General features: G+C 39.4%; 1 protein-coding gene across 1 annotated transcript; it reads right to left on the minus strand.

Annotated features, from left to right (window-relative positions):
• Positions 1-1842: 1842 nt before the first annotated feature.
• On the minus strand, positions 1843-19609 carry LOC124296672 (atrial natriuretic peptide receptor 1). The gene is made up of 19 exons (XM_046746894.1): positions 19269-19609; positions 15275-15440; positions 10071-10236; positions 9751-9825; positions 8830-9109; positions 8552-8661; positions 7961-8149; positions 7669-7889; positions 6546-6785; positions 6118-6244; positions 5823-6028; positions 5579-5729; positions 5109-5268; positions 4843-5003; positions 4540-4706; positions 4312-4458; positions 4029-4221; positions 3676-3949; positions 1843-3609 (listed from the first exon to the last, which is right to left on the minus strand). The coding sequence occupies exons 1-19, from the start codon at positions 19357-19359 to the stop codon at positions 3320-3322; spliced, it is 3414 nt and encodes a 1137-aa protein (XP_046602850.1). The 5' UTR covers positions 19360-19609; the 3' UTR covers positions 1843-3319.
• Positions 19610-20094: the final 485 nt, after the last annotated feature.

Genomic DNA, 20094 nt, shown 5'->3' on the forward strand with positions numbered 1-20094 from the left:
TTTTTTTATTCATAGTTAAAGGAAACTTTAGTGTTGAATTCGGATTCGAATACTTAACATACAACTCAAATTATCATAAAATTTGTAATGAACTTTGTGAGATATATGCAATGTGTTCGTTTTACATTTGATGACCTTTTTTCAATACATTTTTTCCATCGTTTGTTATACTTCATCTAAAAATATCCGTCTGTCAGTATTTTACATAACTAATTCGAAGTTTGTATTAACAGCTGAAAACGCGGATTTGGTATAAACGCATTTTGTTATACATCAGTGATTGTGTACCCAATGCTGCATGGCGCTGTTCAAATATTACATAACGTTAGGAAAAAAAGGATTTTTCTAAAATTACATTAAAAATAACATTCATTCAGGCATTTTATGCCATTGTGTAAACCACGCGCTGTCAATGTTTACAACGCAACACGTGCCTGCTAGACTAAAATTTTTCATGTTGTGTATATTTGTAATGGTGAATATTGAAACGATACATTATTCATTGTACCTGAGAGAATAGAGTTGGTTCCGGCATCTGGATGTCATGATTGTCTTAGTTTTCATCTACAAAATTCTTTCGGTACAATTTTTACAGGCTCTACGTAATCGGATAAAGAATCACTCGGACAAAATTATCACTCGGTTGGAATCAGTCGTGTTATTGCACAATATTTGCCTTTCATACTTCACTTGACACAAGTGTTTTAAATACGGAAACTGTTTTGAGGATTGGAGTAATGTAATGAGTTTGAATCGATAATTGATTTTGTTATCTGTATTCTAAATTTTTTTAGTTGAGTATGCACAGGCTGTGTCACAGGATTAAATTAAATTAAGTGGAAAATAATATGCACATCAATATAACGACGACAATGAGCAGGGCAGTTGACAATCCCACGATTTTCTCGTTCGTATAAGCCAGTATCATTTGTGACAATTTATGATGTACGATCGTGCGTTCAAAGCTACTCACTCACAATACAAATGTGAAGGGACGAAGTTGCGGTGCTTCGCCAGCAGCTTAAACCACTCAACTCTTTCCATGGTGCCGTCCGATCACATTCCAGAGTTAAGTCTACTACTTCACACAAAAAAAAAAGTTATACATGCTTAGAGTTTTACGAACAAGTAGATCAGTCGTCTTAAAACGTTTCACTCTTACTAATCCGTCGACTCATTGTCGATGAGAGACTAGTCAAAAATGTCATCAGAGAAGTACAGCCCTCATGTTGAAAAACATCTTCCATCTCCAGTCTTGATCCCAGCAAGGGTACCAACTCTGATGCAGCGATGCTTGGAACAAGCTGTCAGTATCGTGCAATTCTGGGACTGCCTCACCTGTTCCCCATACATCAGCAGCGTTTCTAATCCATTTTTCCCGATATTCAAGACTGCAGTCACAATATCGTAAATTGTTGGAGCAGACACGATCGCAATTTCGGTTACTTCAGGCTTACGGGATTGCACGACGTGTTTTCCGAGTACTTATTGACAGAATTAATAAATCTTAAGTTTCATGCGGTACGATATTCGTAACTTTTCCACGTTTTCCATGGTCATTCACACGCTTCGACGTTGGTTCGAATGTGGATTTTGGCAAGTCACGTACTTATATGTAATCGGAATTTACAACATTCTGACTCACTTACTAGCGGCTAGTTCGTTGCTTAAGCTTTGCTACTATCCAAACAGAATCATACGAACTCTGAAGTAAACTCGCGCAACGTCCATTTTCCTGATCTCGGATAGGAACCGGAAAGAGAAGAACCTGGCAGTTGCAGAGCACTTACGATGGATTAAAAATATTTTCTACACTGTGTTGCATACCATCACAGTCATTTATTTAATTAACAAATATTATTGATAACAGCCGATACATTTTTCACATCATGACATAGATATAATGACGCGATATGCCTCGGTATCCTTATTCATCTATCATCTGTCAACATTTTCATTAGTCATGCACAACGTTATTAAAAAATACATTTCCTTTCGGACATAATCACACACTCGTAAGAATTCGCCCTACTTGCATTTTTCGGTGCCTAGCGGTAATTCAGTTTGTGTCATGTAATAGACATGGGGCATTACACGTCAAATTAGCAGCTCATATACCTCAACCCCCTTCGATTCTCATCATTTTTTAGTTTGACGTTCTTGCCATCCCAAAAAGGTCGCTAGAATTTATCCAGGTTTTCTTCAGCCTCTGGTAAAAATTATAAAAAACCAAAAACCAACCAATTACGAAAGTTTTTTTTTTTAAGTATTAAGATATTCACATTGATTCCGTGATTCAAAATGTGATTTTTGAGCAACACACGATAATGAGATCTCAATATCTACTATTTTTCCACAAGTTTTTAATTTTTCCATATCGGAATTGTTTTTGTTTTTTTTATTTTGTATTTGCCTCGATATAATTAGACTGCAGAATCACATTATTTTCAAGATTCCGTGACCTATTTCAATCAGGAAATAGAAATAAAAAACAAAAAAAAATCCAATTCCGACATGGAAAAACTAAAAATTTACGAAAAAAATAGTAAATAATGAGATCCCATTATCGTATGGTGCTTGAGAATCACATTTCAAATCATAAAATCTGTGTGAATTTTCTCAAATTTTAACCCATCGCGTTTTTGGAATTTGTTTTTCAATTTTTTTCAAATTTCACTGGTGGCTAAAAAAATTTAAAAAAAATTCCGATACCTTATTGGGTCGGTATAAAAATCGTATTAAAAAATGATTAAAATCGCAGAGGTACAAAGGCTGCTAATTTGACGTGGAATGGCCTATATGTATATCCACCTAGTCATCGTGAATAATTTTCGCGATAAGCAATTCCTTTCTTCCCTTGTCTTAGTTATCATCGAAACAAAATCTTTCTTCTACAGATCTTTTCAAGACACGAGAAGATTATCTGGCAATAAACAATTATTGGCTTTACAACGACGACAGTTAATTACCAAGTATCGTTATATAAATATTTGACAAATTTGGTAACGACAGATACAATGCCGGAGCTCTTTGCTGGAGCTTACACTCAAATGGGATCCAGAACACCGTTAATCACGCGGGATATTAATTAGACTGATTCAACAACTTTCGTCCGAATTATCACTATTCTAACAATCGATAATTTTTTCTCCGTGATAATTTCGCGATAACAGCAACTAGGAGAACCAAATTTGTGACCAAAGTACGCCCATAACACATAATATCAATGCCCAGACCAATTCGACCTAGTCTCAAACTCCTCAACTATTTTTAGTTTCAGGCCAATCATCGTTCAGGATCGTCGTCCTTAAGTCCCTCCTTACAGCTCGGATAAATTGATGAAGGTGTTGTTGTTCGTCCTTGGTCCGACGTTATTGTTCGGTGGGAATATCAATGGATTTAGAGCAGTGTTGTTCTCCAACGGACTGCTGCTGTACCGACGATGCTTCGGTGTTGGTGGCCTAGGATCGGGTTCGGAACACCCCTGCAACCAGTAGGAAGTTACGCGGCCCTTGCCCTTGAGCTCGACCTCGCCGCGAAGCTCAAGGTCGAATGTTCCGTACTTGTCCAAGATCTTCTTCGTCGCCTCGGAGACGTGGATTCGCAGAGCTGAACGAGAAACGAAAGTGGTCAATGTTCAACTACGGACTTTTGATGCCGCGCATCAATACTCACGCAGTCCTGAAGACTCCATCCTCGAAGCTGTGTTCACCGTGTCACCGAAGAGGCAGTAGTGCGGCATCTTCTGACCAACTACACCAGCGCAAACTGGACCACTGTGTGCTCCGATCCTCACACTCAGCTGCTCTTCGGGCTTGTGAAGAATCGCGAAGGACTTTACCGCGTCCAGAATCGCCAGTGCCATCAGCCCGATCTCCCTCGCATGCTCGTCTCCGTTCCGCTCAGGAAGTCCCGACACGACCATGTAAGCGTCCCCAATTGTCTCGACCTTGGAAGAAGCAAGTCCACTACTTATCCTATTTCTGTCTGCAACTGTATTTTCCCAAACCTATTGCTCATTCTCTTACCTTGTAAACGTCGTAGAAACCGATTATACGGTCAAAAGTACTATAGAGATCGTTAAGGAAGTCGACCACTTCCATGGGCGTGCTCTGAACGCAGAGTGCCGTGAACCCGACTATGTCACTGAAGTATATCGTAACACACTCGAACTGTTCTGGCTGAACCAATTCTCCTGTCATCAGCTGTCCGGCCACTTGTCTAAAGGACAGTTGACTCTCAATGGTACCTTGAGTCTGACTTTGGAACGGATCACGCCTTTCATTCGTCAAACCATAATACATCGCTCACCTTGGAAGAACTTGATACAACAGTTCCTCGCTTCGCCGTTTTTCCAGACTGAGTTGTTCCGTCTTCTCTTCGACTAAAGCCTCGAGATTGTTCGCGTACTGCTCCATGCGTCTCAACAAATCGTCCATTAAATTTTCGCAGTAGCCTCTGAAACCAATCACCATTTCGTCAGCTGTGTTTTTGGAATCTTTCGAGTCAGACTTGATAAATTAGCGACGAGACAGGTACTTCATAATTCCTCTAATCGTTCCCCGAATCGTGTGAAACGTTGGACGTTCCTCCGGTATTTCGGTCCAGCATTTTTCCATCAAAAGTAGAATATCAGCGGGGCAATCCCGGGGCGTTACTTCCGGTCGAAACGGTGGATCTTCCGGAGTGGATACTCTGTTCACGATCTTAAAATAAAACAATTCACGTCGTTCAGAACATCCACTGCCGTTTCTGGTCCTCTTTAAGTAAAACGAAATTCGGGAAAAATATGTTATTCCAGAGTTATATATGGGGGCGATTGTCGTTTCCCGACGAAAATACCTCCTGTGGTGTCATATATGTCCTCGCCACCTCGTAAGGTCCTCCGCGGACGACGATTTCCTCGAGAATTACGGCGAAGCTATAAACATCACCTTTCTGGGTCGCCGCACTGCCAGGGGTCACCGTTAGGGGAACAAGCTCTGGGGCGATCCAGAGCAGTTCTATAACAGATAAATTAAATTTTGACCAACGCCATGTTTTTGGCAGCTCGAGTTCCTAACGAGACTTCTTTATCGTGACGCGAAGATATTACTGGCGATACTTACTCGTGTAGTAATTATCATCCATGACGAGATCCCAAGGGGTGGTTAGCGTCTTGAGGCCAAAGTCGGAAATCTTGAGAACGAATCGACCGTCTATTAGGCAATTGCACGATCGGAGCTTTCCGTGGGCAGATACCTCGCTCGCGTGAAGATAAGCCATCCCCTGGGGAGAGTTAAAGGTTCTCTCTCATTCCACAGCAAGATTAAACCACGAAATTCCTCTACCGTAGTTACAAGACTTAGATTGCGGGAGGACAGATAATTCTAGGCTCTGCGAAACTAATTTTTGCCCGTAGGATGACGAGTAATTAGGACTGACGTGAATCGCTCTATTCTCGACAGTTTGAAGGTGGAAGGAAAAAGCATGATTTTACGATGGATCAATGTAATTATTGAGGTCGAAAAACCGACCAGTGATCCTGATGCAAAAACGATAAATCGAGTAATTTCAACTGCCTTTGCACCTTCTCTACCTTGACGATGTCGTGGATCAGTGACATTCGGAAATTCCAGTCCAATTGAATCGCCTCATTTTCCAAAACGTCCTTCAGCGAACCTCTCGGACAATACTCGGTCAGGATCAAGACTGTCGGCGAAGGAGAACAGAGGCAGGCGCCAATGAACCTGACGGAATGAAATTCACGAATCTAGAATTAGCCTTTCGGTTACCGGAAAAGTTTCGTTACTTGCTAGAAAATCATATTCAGTTATTCTCACCTAACCGTATTTTCCGAAGTGACATCTCTGACCTGTTTAATTTCCCACAGAACCTTATTCGTGACGTCGACCACCTTCTTCTTGGTAATTTTCTTGATGGCGACACGTTCACCTTTGTAAATACCAACCGTGGTGAAGACCGTCGATGGGGGCAGAGATCCACAGCTCATGGCGGAGCCACGCCGCATTTTTTCAAGCCCGTAATTCTGCGAAGAGAAACGAGAACGACGAGTCGCTTTTAGGTGTTAACAAGAGACTCGGTTGAAGCGACATTTATGGGGAAGAACGAACTCACGTTAATGTCGGACATTGCCTGATGAAGGTTCATCTTCGAGGAAAAAGGTTTTCCAACCTCGAGAAGAAGCTCTTCGGGTCTGATGCGCCACGACATGTTGTGCAAGTCGGCTGACAACCGTAGGTGTCTGTAAGGTGGTGCTTGTTTGTAAAAGCTCGAAGAAGTCGTAAAAAATTTACGGATGTATCGTTCCATACCGGAAACGTTTCCAATGCCACTCACGCGAAGAGGAGGGAAAGTGCAAGGTGAGGTGAGAATAAACCACGAGGAAGAGAAGAAGTATAAGTGTATATGTGCAAGGAAAAAGGTGAAGTGAAATTAAAAACCGACCAGCAAAGCTATCTTCGTGCATTTTTTATTCCCCCTCCTTTCCTCCTTATCTCCCCTCCTTCCAGTCAAGGCTACTAGAGAAAAGTTTGAATTCCCACCTGTAGAGAACACAGGATGCCGACGCTATGACCACCAGGAATATGGTCAAGGCGAGACTCGAGTAGGCGACGAAAGTGTATGCTTCCGTTCTGCTCGAGCATATTGGATCATTACCCAGGAAACCACATTCCGGGATATCGGCTGGAGGTCCCTCTCTGCCTCCTGGCCAGTGGATCCTCTTTCCTGACACCGGGCTGTACTCTCGATTCAGACCCAAGTAATGAGCGACCACTTCAAACCTGGAGACAATTAGGGATCGAGGGCAATTTCACCTGATGGTTCAATTTTCCGAGAAATTAGGGATGTTCGGGCTAGCGGTTCGGTGGAACAGTTGGTCGATTGAAAAATTTGCAACATCGATGTTTAGAGATCGTTTAACTCTATAATTTGTTGAGTTTAATTTTACAGAAAGAATCCCTTCTCAATGTCAAGAAAAATGAAGGTATGAAACAAAACCCACAAATTCAAGTTAACACAAGTACCTAAGGTTATTAATTTTAAAAAGGTAAATTACTGTTCCGTTTGTAGTAGGTACTCCAATCGTATTATTTGTCTTATTCGATGAATCAGGGTTCATGATTTTGTTCGTAAATGAATATTTTATATTAATCTTACATCAAACATTTTTTTTCATCGAATGTCAGTTCGTCGTGAAAATTTTGTGAATATAAAAAATCATTACGGGTTTTAAGTACTACACTGATACTTCATTCAACAACTTAATAAAACTGCTCAAAATTCATTTCAAGTGATCTCGAGAGTTTCCAATTACCAACAAAGTCAGCTTGGATCCAATAATAAATATACTTAAAGTTTTCTCACTTGAATTTTTCGGTTTAACATTTTTTAAACGTTTTCTTTTGTTTTCTCTTGTAATGAGAAGTGATTCTTTAAAAACATATCAACTCTACACTAAACTTGAGTTCAACCTTCTAAACCCTGATTATATTATTCATTTCATTATCCGTTCGACCGAATCTTCCGTTGGACTGTTTAGCCCGAAAATTCTCAAAAATTCAAGTTCGTTCCGAGTCCCACGGTATGACAATCAGGGAATTTGAAGTCCCCGACTGGAATACGTGTACGATACGGTTAATTGATCGAGTCAAGGGTGATTCGAACCTTCCGTTAATGGGGTCCAAATCCAGGATACTGTAGTCGGCGTCCCTGTCTCCGTTGTCGTCGATCCTTACGTGCCCAGTGATTCCGAGAAAATCGCGATCCCACATGCGTCTGGTGATCGCGATACCATCTCGGATGTCGCCACCCTCGGCCAGAGTCTCGTTCAGAGCCATTCCGAGGAGGTAAACGCCGTCATAGAAGGCCCCGATGAAGAAGTTGACCTGGAGGACGAAGGACGCGTGGATTGGTATTAGCCGAGTTTCTGACAATTCACCACGGGATTCACGAGTACCTCTTCACCCTCGGAAAAAGTGTAGTTGTAGTCGGTCTGAGCTCGGTGTCTGACGTTGTCGGCGAAGTCCTGAAACCTGGGACTCGTTGGCTGGAGGAGCGAGACCCTCAGGAGTGCTTCGTAAGCCGTCCTGGCGACAGAATCATCCTTGTCGCCGACTTCCCAGTCGTGATCACCCCAGTACGAGCCCTGAAATGTGAGCATCTGGTTATAAAACTTCAAAGACACGTAACACAGGTAATTTTTAGTAATTTTCCGCTTCGTTTGATCATTCAAATCGTATTCGCACATTGCCTTTCATCCTTCTCTGCCCTCTGACGGAGTCCTTGTCCCCGGTTTTTACCAGTCTTTTTTTTTACGACTAGATAAGTAATAGATTCAATGTATCGCGTCGAAATTTAATCAAGTATCAATTGAACGATACTTTGGAGAATTCCGTAAGCGTTCTCGATTCTAACGTCATGCATTTATTGATCCTTGACTTTGCTGACACAGATTTGCAAAATTGAAGGAAAAATAAATCATCCTTCAGGATTGAATCATGCAATGAATAAGTTAAAAATTCGTCTCGAATATGGCAATGAACGTCACCTGGAATATTTCGACATCGAGGAAAACCCAGTCGCCTCTAGTCATTCCAAGATTATGTGCCGCTAGCATGAATCTTCTGACCAAAGTTCCCCGAACGGTTAGAATTACGACTGTGAATTATAGTAAAAGTTAAATTCTGAACTACGCATCACGTGTATATAATGTAAACTTCGAATGAACCGAAGTTTGTCCTGGAACAATTACATCACACTACGCTGTTCGACGAAATTTGTCACTGATAATGTTTGATGTCTCTACAGTATTATGGAAATACTTACCTCTCGCATACATGCTAGCATCTCTCAAGTACAAGTGGTAGGGTTCTTCGTCCGAGTTGCCGTCAAGTTCCCTGACGAACTTGAGTAGGCCCTCCTTCCGCAAACCGTATTCCAAATTTTTACCAACTGTCAGGGAGAACAAGTCCGATCTGTCTAGAATTAGCGCCACGTGAGACCAGCCAAACTCTTTGAAAATACTCGAAAATACCAGCCGAAGACGGCACTGACAGTACGACATTCTAGTCAGTGTTGGATATTTGCTTTTGTCCTTGAATATTCCCTGGAAATTGTCACGTGTGTGGGTATAAATTTGGGTCCCGGATATTTGTACGCATCTCATTCCCATCGAAAGCGAAAGTAAATCCTTGCAGTTGGAATTCGAAGAAAGATGAAAAGGAATTCATTCACGAATGAGATAAATGATTAAGCAAATAATTTCAAACCATTTTTATCATCCATAAGGATCGAATTATCCGTTCTTGAGATAATGAAGTTATTTTCCCACCTGGGAAAGTATTTTCCTGACATTTGCAACAAAATCGCAACGTTGAACATAATTACGAAAAACAATCTGCACAGAAAAACCACGGATCGTGTGGCAATAATCACACACAAGCAGAATATAATATAGCAAACAAAACAAAAGTTACACTCAAATGAATAAAATATATTTGTTAACAAAAGGTACATGTTACAATAAATTGATGAAATAATAAATTGTATGTATAATTCTGTGAGTCTGTGATTCGATATTGACATAATTAATTATAATCATAACTACACGTTTGTATGATAGACAGAGAGAAGAGGAGAAATTAATTATACAACTTCAGCGTAATAGTATTGAACATGAATAGGTACAACGTGAGTAAATTGGAATTAACCGATACATTGCGAGGGTTTCCTATACACAATTCTTACAGATGTCTCGTTTCTCCACTTGTGAAGTCGACCAAGAATTCCAGAAGTGACTGATAACTCTCCCTCCGAAGGTGGCTAGGTAAATACAAAGTGAGAATCAACGGTTTGATTTCGTTCAAAGATACGAGAAGTCAAATATACGTTTCAATAATCGCTTATAAAATGGGGGTAATTATTTTTTTCACCTTTTTTTTCGCATATTCACTTCGGTGATTTTTGTCGTTGTATGGTGCATGAAACGTAGAACGCCGAGCTGCTTCGTCGCGTCTTCAACGATCCTCCACACCGGTTAATAAAATAAGTAGTAAAAATATACCCACCTGATCTCCCATACCAGTGATTATCGGGCTGTTCCAATAAGCAGCAAGCCTGGCTACTGGCTCCAGGGCAAAAGCGCAGGCGGGACCGATGAAAGCAATCACGTTGTCTCGAAAATGCATGTCGGCGGCCAAACCGGGCGCTCGAGCCCCGCTGCACGACGGATAACTGAATGAATAAAATTCAGAGTAGCAAGAATTTATCGGCTCTTTTTGTACAAACAGCCACCAATTCGCTGATTAGTTTTCCAGAGGTATAAGAATTGTTTTCAATTTTTTTCCACTTGCAAGTGTTTTTGCTTCTTCGGTTTCGAAGGTTCGATCAAATGGACGGCGAACGGAGATTTGAAAAAAAATTCAGGGTACTGCCTGCGGCATGTTTGCCAATTTTCTTAGATCTTTATCGACGCAATGTCGGGCGGGGTCGAAGTTTCGAATTTGAAAAGTTCCGAAAGCGTATAATTCCAAATTATTTGTCGGCAAAACTTGAAGTAAAGAAATCAAGCTTTTACGAAACAAGAAAATTTCGAATGGCCGGAAAAACGACGGCACAAAGTTCCGAAATGCGAGGTTCAGAAAATTTAAGTTACTATTGACCAAAGTCTCGATAGAATAAAATTACGGAAATTAAAATATACCCGCCTAGTTTACACAACGAAAACAAAGAACGATCAAAGTGGTGAAATTTCACCGAGCCAGAAATTCGCAGAACTGAAGATCATCGATAATTTGGAATTTCGATGTTTCAGATTTTTGTACTTTCGGAACTTTGAGTTGTTGGAATTACGCCCTTTCGGCATTTTTTTCTTTCGAAACTTTGATGTTTCGTCAAGGTTTGATTTCTTTACTTCATGTTTCGCCGCCAAAAATTTGGAATTTCGCGTTTACGTAAATTTTTAAATTCGGAATTTCAACCCCGCCCCTGCAATCACTGCGGGAACATTTGCTCAAGCGATCTAACGGCTTGCGAGAAAACGGACGGCGGAGGCTGGGATCAATTTGCTAAGAATCGAATTAGGCCGAAGGATTAGTTCGAATTGTCCCTCGATCTCGGACCGCTGTTTAATCTGTATATCGCGTGACCTCGCCCTCGCACGATTACTGGAATCTCGCGAGAAACGCGGGACGCGCACTGTTTGATTTTCAAATTGCTTTTTCCCAATCGCGATGCACCTGTTTGTCCGTGAAATATCATCAAGCGAGTCCAAACACAGAGCTTCCGTTGACAGCTTTCCATGCAATATCAGCAGTTGGTCTGTTATTTTCCGGTTTAAAAACTACAACAACAAAAAATATGAGGAACGAAGATTTGAGCATCGTTGCTGTGAAATATAGCAGCTTTCGAGATTCGTGGGAATTGCTATCACGGACGAAAAACACACAACACTGTCGAGATGTTTAAACACACTTTTTAAAGAGACTTTCTTTTTCTTGGTGCTCTCTTAAGGCGACGCACGTAATTCCATAGCCTTAAAACCTGGCTGACCGATTTCCGGTCCCATCTCTCCGCTTTATAGATGAGTGCAATTTCCTCTACCCCAAATTGTACGTTAGTGTGTGGCATTCCAGCGGATATGGGTGACCCTTTGCTACATTGAAGTAATCACGTATATCATCGACAGAAAATTGGATGGATACGAAGACAACAATGGTAAACGAAGGAAATCGAGGTGACTTTGGAAAATACCCACTAAAAAAGTGATGTAGATTTAATCATTCGTCGTACTTTCACTGATCTAGTTTTATCCTCTCGGAAGATAATTATTTGTAAATTTTCTTCGTGCAATCTGTGGGATCCTCTATGGTGTACAAAATGAACAAGAAACAATAAATCTAATTCAAAAAAGCCGAGACAGTGATTTTGAACCTTCGAATTTCAGAACCAATTTTCAAATTGTCGATATCTTAGCTTGGGTTAATCGAATTCGTTCAGATCCGTTTTTATAAGATGCCACAAATGTTGGATCATTCGTGTTCACTATCATTGGCGCAACTTGCACTGCTGTAAATTTTGGATAGGTTCTTATTATTTTGTAACATCAGATTACAATGGGTCGATCAATTCACGGTAAAGAATGAAACCATAAATCAGAAGCAAGAAGGTTAACTCGCAGTAAGACAAATGTGTTGAGCGATAAACGATAAGTCACGAACGTAACTTGCACCGGTCATTGATATGCTACATTTCACTTCAACACCTAGAACGAAGGTTGAACAATGGGCAGTGATTGGGCTCGGACCGTGTTGGATGACGCCTGACAAAGCGGTCCAGAAGCATTCAGTGCTTTCCATAGAAATGGGAATACAGGAGACAGTTCGTGGCGTCTAATTAGTCCTGTATTGTGAAGGACGTCTGCCTGCCAAGCTCTAGGCTACATGCATTAAAGGCTAGAGGTCCCTCCTTGCTGCAGGTTTCCCTGGAATTGTGGTACGAAAGAAGAAGGTTAAAAAAGCACAGATTTACCAACGGAACGTCAATTAGATTATCCACCGAGAAAGAGCATTCGATTAACTTTTTAATATCTGAACACGTTTTTATGGTGTTTGATATATTTCTGGTCCTTGGCATTTCAAAGCTCGTCAAACTCCTGAAATACAATCGCAAATTTTTAGATAAATTACTTTTACGGTAATCCTATTCGGACAAACGTCTCGTCTCGCGGTTTGGATTCATATACTTTTTGTATTTTGCAACGAGAAATCGGACACGATTTCGAAACCTTGTTAATAATAAGGTTTACGTGTAATACGTAAGCCGTATTTATACCTTCCTCTACCTTGACTTCACCTGACTGGCTACAAGGAATGGCGAGAAAACTTCTAACGAACGAGAAATCCGAGATGATGGAAAACCCGCAGAGTTACAACTCGCGCTGCAACGTTTTAACGAGGACAATAATTATCGCTAACCACACGTGAGTCAATAATTTCCAAGATGACGTTTACCCTAACGTTTCATACACTCTTTTCAAATTGTATGATTCCATCCTGTCTTCGTCTACAAATTGTGTTATTGTCATATCGATTGCATATTATTTCAAATTTTTTACTACTCGTCGAAAATAAAAATCACAAACATCGGAACGATGCAGGGTTTAATGATTCAATCAACTGTCTCGATTTTCACAGTCGCCACCTTGTGGATTTATTTACATTTAAACTAAAATCGAATAGTTCTTGCACTTTATTTTTCGACATACTCTGGCCATTTTTATCAACGAAATAAAATGCTAGACACAAAAATTTCAAATCATTATGCATAAAAAACTCTCCCCTATATATTCAGTTTCAAGTTGGAATTGAATAAATTTCAGTTCTATGCATTTTCAATACAATCTGGCATTGTTAAGATGTGAATAAATTATCTGTTCCGCTTATCGGTGAAATGAAAATTATCGATGTTTAAGTCAGATTATAAACCCCGAACGATTTCGGAGGTACGCATATAAATTGTAGCTGCTTAATTATAGTTGATAATGAGCACAAGCCGATTCAGTGCAATGTGTACTAAATAACTAAATCACGATCGTTAAACACAGACAATAAGCGCGTTCGTTATCATGCCGTAGTAAACAGATTGAAACGGTTCCTCGGCTTTTGACGACAAGAAGAAATCTGATGCGAGAAAAGCTGGCCGGCAGGGCAGATAATTATTTTTTATTGCACTCGCCGAGTAGTCTCGCACTAAATGAGGCGCGAAATTTGATTGTCCAAAGAATGTAATCATCAATTCGAGCCCGCGAACCGGAAACGGTCGTTTGAAATTCAATCCCATGCTCAGCTCAGCCACTTGGCTATAAAGAATTTCGGAAAATATTCCGAAGCTCCAGCTTTTCACTAACAGGACGTTAAGGTCTGGAATTTTTTCATCAGTTTCTTCCAAAGTCGAGTTTTACCCGTTTTATGGATATATTATAAATCGACTTGGTGACCAGTCGCAAGCCCATAATATATACGTAAAATAGCGTTGCCCTTATATTTTCATTTTGTTCAACAAAGAGAAGGATAAATTCGTTTTTTCATGCCTATCATATCTCGAGATGGAACGCGTCCCACATGAATCTGCGATATGAGCTGGTAAAAATATGAGGGCCCGAAATTTTTTAAACGAATATCATTTCGACTAATCTTGAACAGTCAAAAACTCATCGGCTTCATAAATTGCGTTATCACTTTAATCACGATAACATTTACCATGTCATCGTCACGTTACGATCACGAACGAACGGCGATATTTTATTTGTCAACAGTATCATCCGCGTATATATTTCCCAGTCTAAAATATCCTCCTCTTTTCATCATCGCGATGATGAATGGTCGATATAAATTCATCAAGCGGCGTAAAATTCGAGAAAGTAGGTTTTATCTCATATTCTTTTTTTTTCATACATCTTCTCCTCTTCATCCATACACCAATTCGTTTGGCTTGCGATAACTGGGTAGCAGGAAGAAAAAGAAAAAAAAAAGAAAGCAAACCAAAATATCGAGGAAACATTTTTCTCCGCGGAGAAGTTCGTTGACTTGCCGATAGAAATCATCGATCCGTTCGGCTAATTTCTCCGTATCAGGATACACACGGCACTCTGATCGGTACGCTTAGGTAGGCTGTAAATTATTGTAACTCCGCAAAGCTGGTATATCTTGTCATTTAGATTCCAATTTAAGCCTCCGATTAAGTGACCATTTCCGCGTTCAATTTCTACAAACATTTCATCCATCGACGAAGTTTAACTCTTCAAATAGAATTGCTGATTCATAGAACGACGAGAATATCGAATTTTCACAGAAGCAAAAATTTTTTTTCGTACAATTTTAAAATGTGGCAAGTTCCAAGCACAGAAAATTGAAAACGTAGTAAGTCGGAACACAGAAAAACAAAGTAAAGAAAGATCAAAACATGGAACAGCAAAATCGAGGATCTTTATACGATTCTATATTATAGACAGGAATCCTGACGATTCTACAGTTTGACATTCTTCTCCATACTTCGACTTTAAACACTTTTAAATTCTGTACATCAAGTGTTCACTTTTTTTGAAAATTCGATATTGTGGCCCTTCGATTTTTTTTATCTTTCTATATTCTTGACCCCACCCGAAATTTAACCGCTAATTTGTATTGAAGGATTTCGCAATGTGAACATGACTTCGATCCAACGATCTTTTCGTATCGTTCGGACAGAAACTGAGGATTCGAAGATCGCTCACCTGCCCTGGACCTTTTGCAGCTGAACGTTGTGGCCAGTCAGAAATTCGTTGACCTCAGCGAGCGCCAAATCAACCGCAGGACCGCAGCGTTCCAGGTCGAAAGGACTGTCGAGATGCGAAGCCATCAGGACACCGACGTTGTAAGTTTGCATCGGTGTTTGAAGGACTGAACCGAAAATAGAGAGAGAGAAAGTTGTACAGTTTTACCTCGTAATTCCGAAAAATTCTGAAATTTACATCTATAAATTACCACACGTAGAATATTTCCTTGAAACTATTTAATTAACGATATTATAACGCGAAACTCGATTCGTGTTCACTTATAAACTATGATACCTATAGGTGCAGTAACATATGGTACAATTAAAAACTTCATAACTCACATGCGACTCTGGCTTAATTACCTAATTGCAACCCCGTAGGTTTAAAAAAAAATAATATCGTAATTAGACACTGCGGTGTTTCAATCGGCTCAATCAATACGCGATATCCTTGAAACAATTTTCAAACAATCGTAAGTTATGGTGCTTGTATAGACTAGTCGGGATTTTGGGTTGAATTTTTCTGACAACGAATTGATAAACAGTTCAAACGTGAAGGAGGAGAACTGTGAACGCGATATTTTTGCACATTTGGTAACTCGCCCTTGCAAATTTGCAAGTCTTGTCGCCTCGTCTTGGTACAACGGAAGGCGAGGAGAAAAAAAATTGATTTTCGCAACTCACGCATTTCGCATGCATATTTTATTCAGTTATTATTTAGCGATGTTTATATTTCCTCAAAACTTGACGGGATTGATGGAATTTCAAATCGGATGAAAGCTTGGAATATTTTGGTTGTACCAAAACTTATAACGAGGAGAATATATTAATAATTATCCTTCGAATGTTGTAGCGATAAGAAGTCCACGGGCAATGTCATTGTTCCATCCTCTCGTTATTTTATACAATTACATAATCCTTGGTTTAAATCTATCAAAGACGTTGACTGGAGAACGAGAATTGTGAATAGAAATCGGCGATACTTAGCTTCTGCAGATTTACTCGAGCACTTGTAACGAGGGATTTGACTGTGTTTCAACTTCCCGCGGAGGATGATAAATTTATCAAACTCCCAGATCCGTGTTCCTTAGTTTCGTTATTCAAAGACGCGTCTCGTCGTTACATGCCGACTAATTAACTGCCGTGACGTTAGAAACTTGGTGTGAAGCTTCTAATTATTAAACACGCTTAGCATTCGCGCAAACTTTGTTATAAAAACACGAGCAGTTGCGCGTCTATCGCCGGAAGATAATTATTTCCTCGGCAGTAATCCGTTAAATAATGAGAAAAATCGATACACGCAGTTTTGAATTGGTTCAAACTAATACGATGAATTTATTGAAACAATATCGCTTAGAGCGATACTGCGACGAAAATTTCGAACCGCGTCATTGGTCGCAATTCTGCATCGTATATCAAATGGTCACCTATCCTAATTAATTAAGGAATGCTTAGAAATTGGGATAAATGCCTTAAAGTGAATAAATTTACACTCCTAAACAGATAGAAGGCAAAACTTCGTTTGTTGGTATAAAAATGTTGTTGACCTCAGCGTCGTTGATCTAAACCTTCTCTAAATATATTCAATGTTTTGCTTCCGTGAATTAAATTACTTTGCATGCAGGCAATAAACGGAAGTGAGGAAACAAGGAGGTTGGAATCAGGGCCGCAGCAACGGACGATCAAAAAACGCGATGAAATCGGAGTAACGGAAATTCGTACAGCAGAAGCTAACGAATTTAAAATCCGAATCATCCGTTTTATGCCTACCTTATTTCGATTTGCAAATATTGGCAGAAAACGGAAACGAGTTTATCGATAACACGGCAACGTTATTTCATCGTTATTTTCATGCAACGATCAATAATATACGTACATCACATGATTATATTTACACAGGTGTAAGGTTATTTTAATTATTATATTTTCCGAGCAATTTCTTCTACAGCTTTAAGCTAAGGATTCCGTGATAAATTGCTTGTGCGGTGATCGCAGAACTCCGAATCAGGTTGCTCTTTTTATTCTCCTATAATAACAGACAAATAATATTTACGAAATAATTGGTAAACGCGTTTCGATGTCAATACAACAAACGGCGTATTAACTTTCAAAACAGTAAGGATGGTCGTTCAAAGTTTAAAAATTTTTGGTAGCTTTCGCCAGCCTACGGATATTTGGCGGTGATTCGTTGACGCGGATCTTGATAAGGCTCTGAAAAATTATTGCATTATGTAGACAAGTAGAAACCGTGTGCAAAAATTTTACAGCGATTAAATCGATGCCAATGATATAGATTTGTAAATGTATAAGCTTCGAAACTTATCTTATATCTGTATATCACGGGTCGAAAATATCCACTGAACCGTATAATTACCAAAGTCGTCAATTTTATTTGCGGTCAAACTGTGATAAGATAAACGTTAATTGATGCGCGGATAAATGTTCTTAATGTTCTACTCTTGTCTCATATTAATAATTATACTGATAATAATTGCAAAATAGATAGTTTCGTACACTGAGAGAAAATTCTTAGTTCCGGTTACCGCTCAGTCCTCAACTATTTTCATTTTTTACCACAATCGAAAATTATAGTTCTAGGTAGAAAATGAAAATTAGTTTTCTGGCTGTTACCAGAAGGTCTAGTATCCGTTACTATTCTTGCTTATTACGATCACCGTTGCTATATTTTCTTGCAACTGTTGCGAAAATTTAATGCTTGTGCAAGAATAAATTGACGTTAAAGCCTTATTTAACTAAAAAAGTAAATTAAACCGAACAAACTGATTTTGCGTTGCAATAACCAAGAAAGGATCGACAATAACGCGAAATTTCACGTGAAGTTCTTCAAATGTTATTCGTTTTCAAGTAAAATATTACATCGATTCTTTTCTCCTATGTTTCAGAGTACTGCAATTAATTTTCAAAGATATATATAAGAAAATCGTCAGAATGATTTTGATGGAATGTATTTTTTTATATCGAAATGTCGGTAATCATGTGTGTCGAGACTATTTCTTAACCAATGAATAAGACAAGAACGCATCGTACTGTCAAAATTGGATTCCTTTAGATTCATTTTAACCAGAAATATCGCCGCAATGTGAAATCAATGTGAATCGCAGCAAGTTTTCTCGCATTTATCCACGGCGTTACGTTCGGAATACGTTTATAAATTACACGAATAAACGGACGACAACTAACTAAGCGTGTATCTAATTACAAATCGTCTGCGCAATCAAGGGACATCGAGCAGAAGTATTATTATTTTATTCATATGACCAATTGTCTGGAAACCAGCAGTGCATGCAACGTCCTGTATGACCATAACATCCTCTCGAGTGTAGCGATTCTGCATGATTGCCCATAGAATTGTGCAGTGCTATATGAATGCAGAATTCACCTCGTTACAATGATTTTCTCTATGCGAAAGCTTCAATTTCGCGATATTAATGCAAATACATTCTTAATTCATTGGCGTTTTTAGACCACAAATACTAGCAAGACTTAGAGAATCGTAATTGATTAAATGCGAAATATATTATGTAACAGATCAAATTCGGATATAAATGAATTTGGACATGAAAAGGCTGATTTGCACGTAAAATTAATCCAATTTTGAGAGTTTCCCAAGTGAAAAAATTACATTCATAGTAAAATTTTCAAATTCTTGGCACAAAAGATGCCGAAACACCTCGAGGTGAGTCATAATCACGAAGGCACGTGTTGCCGGCACGAGAAAGTGCGAAAATGAAAAATCCAGAGTTTAATACCCGCCTTAAAAAATCGTAAACATTTATTAGCCCGACGAAATCTTTTCATGAAAATCACCATGAAAAGCTACGACGTTTTTGTAACTGCAATGCTCCTAGTTATTACAGCAAACCTTACGACGAAACGTTATCACTGCGATGAAAAATAATGCAGGGAGTGATCTTAAGGCGAATGTTTCTCACCTGAAATCATCGTCATCGCGAGTAGAATTCTAGATGCGAAGCACACGGCGAAAGTTACGATCGCGACGCAGTGACAATTTCTTTCCAACATTTTCGTCCGAGATACGAGTCCGATATTTTCACTTCAATTTTCGGGTGGAATCGACCGCTGCTTCCACTCGACTTGATATTTCTTTAACCAATCTATTTTTTCTACCCTTACATTGCAGTTCCTTAAAATTAAATCGGCAGGATCGTTCAACGCGGGTATATTGTGGATAATAATATGTATGTAATATAATAAAATGTATAGGTTTAAAGGTAGCAACGCGCGCGCTGAAACAGATCTGAAGTTTCGCGGGGCAAAACTCACCCCTATATATGGGCTTATTCTCCCTTTACGCAGGGGCTGGAAAACGGTTCGCGTAGCGTGCCGCCATCTTTTAGCAACATTACAGACTCTATATAAACCAGACTGAAACATCGACTGACAATTTCTGCGAAGAGTATGATTAAGCGTACAGTTATTTATTAAACCTATATACTTGTTTGCGGAATCCAGAATTTGAATATCTGGGGAATGTTCGGTTGAAAAGTAACTCGTCCATTTTCTCTCTCTTTCGTTTTTTCTCCGAATTGTGTGATTCTGATTTGATGATTGGAAGAATTGTTAAAAAATGTAATTTGGGTGCTCGAATTGAAAAAGAAAACTGACGAGCTCATGTTTATTTTGAGTTTGAATCTTCGATGAGTCATTTTCATTCCCAGGGAGGAAAATTTGATACCCTGGAAAATAAGGATGCTTAGAAATCATGAGCACGAATGAATAAAATCAAAAACTCGTTGT

Source organism: Neodiprion virginianus, chromosome 1 (assembly GCF_021901495.1).
Source record: "Neodiprion virginianus isolate iyNeoVirg1 chromosome 1, iyNeoVirg1.1, whole genome shotgun sequence".
In the NCBI taxonomy this organism is placed as follows: Eukaryota; Metazoa; Arthropoda; class Insecta; order Hymenoptera; family Diprionidae; genus Neodiprion; species Neodiprion virginianus.

Coding starts and splice junctions, on each gene's coding strand:
- LOC124296672 (XM_046746894.1), bottom strand. CDS start 19,359: ATGTTGGAAAGAAATTGTCACTGCGTCGCGATCGTAACTTTCGCCGTG. Junction 5,004..5,108: donor GGATGATAATTACTACACGA/GTAAGTATCGCC, acceptor TATCTGTTATAG/AACTGCTCTGGATCGCCCCA. Junction 3,610..3,675: donor GATGGAGTCTTCAGGACTGC/GTGAGTATTGAT, acceptor TTTCTCGTTCAG/CTCTGCGAATCCACGTCTCC.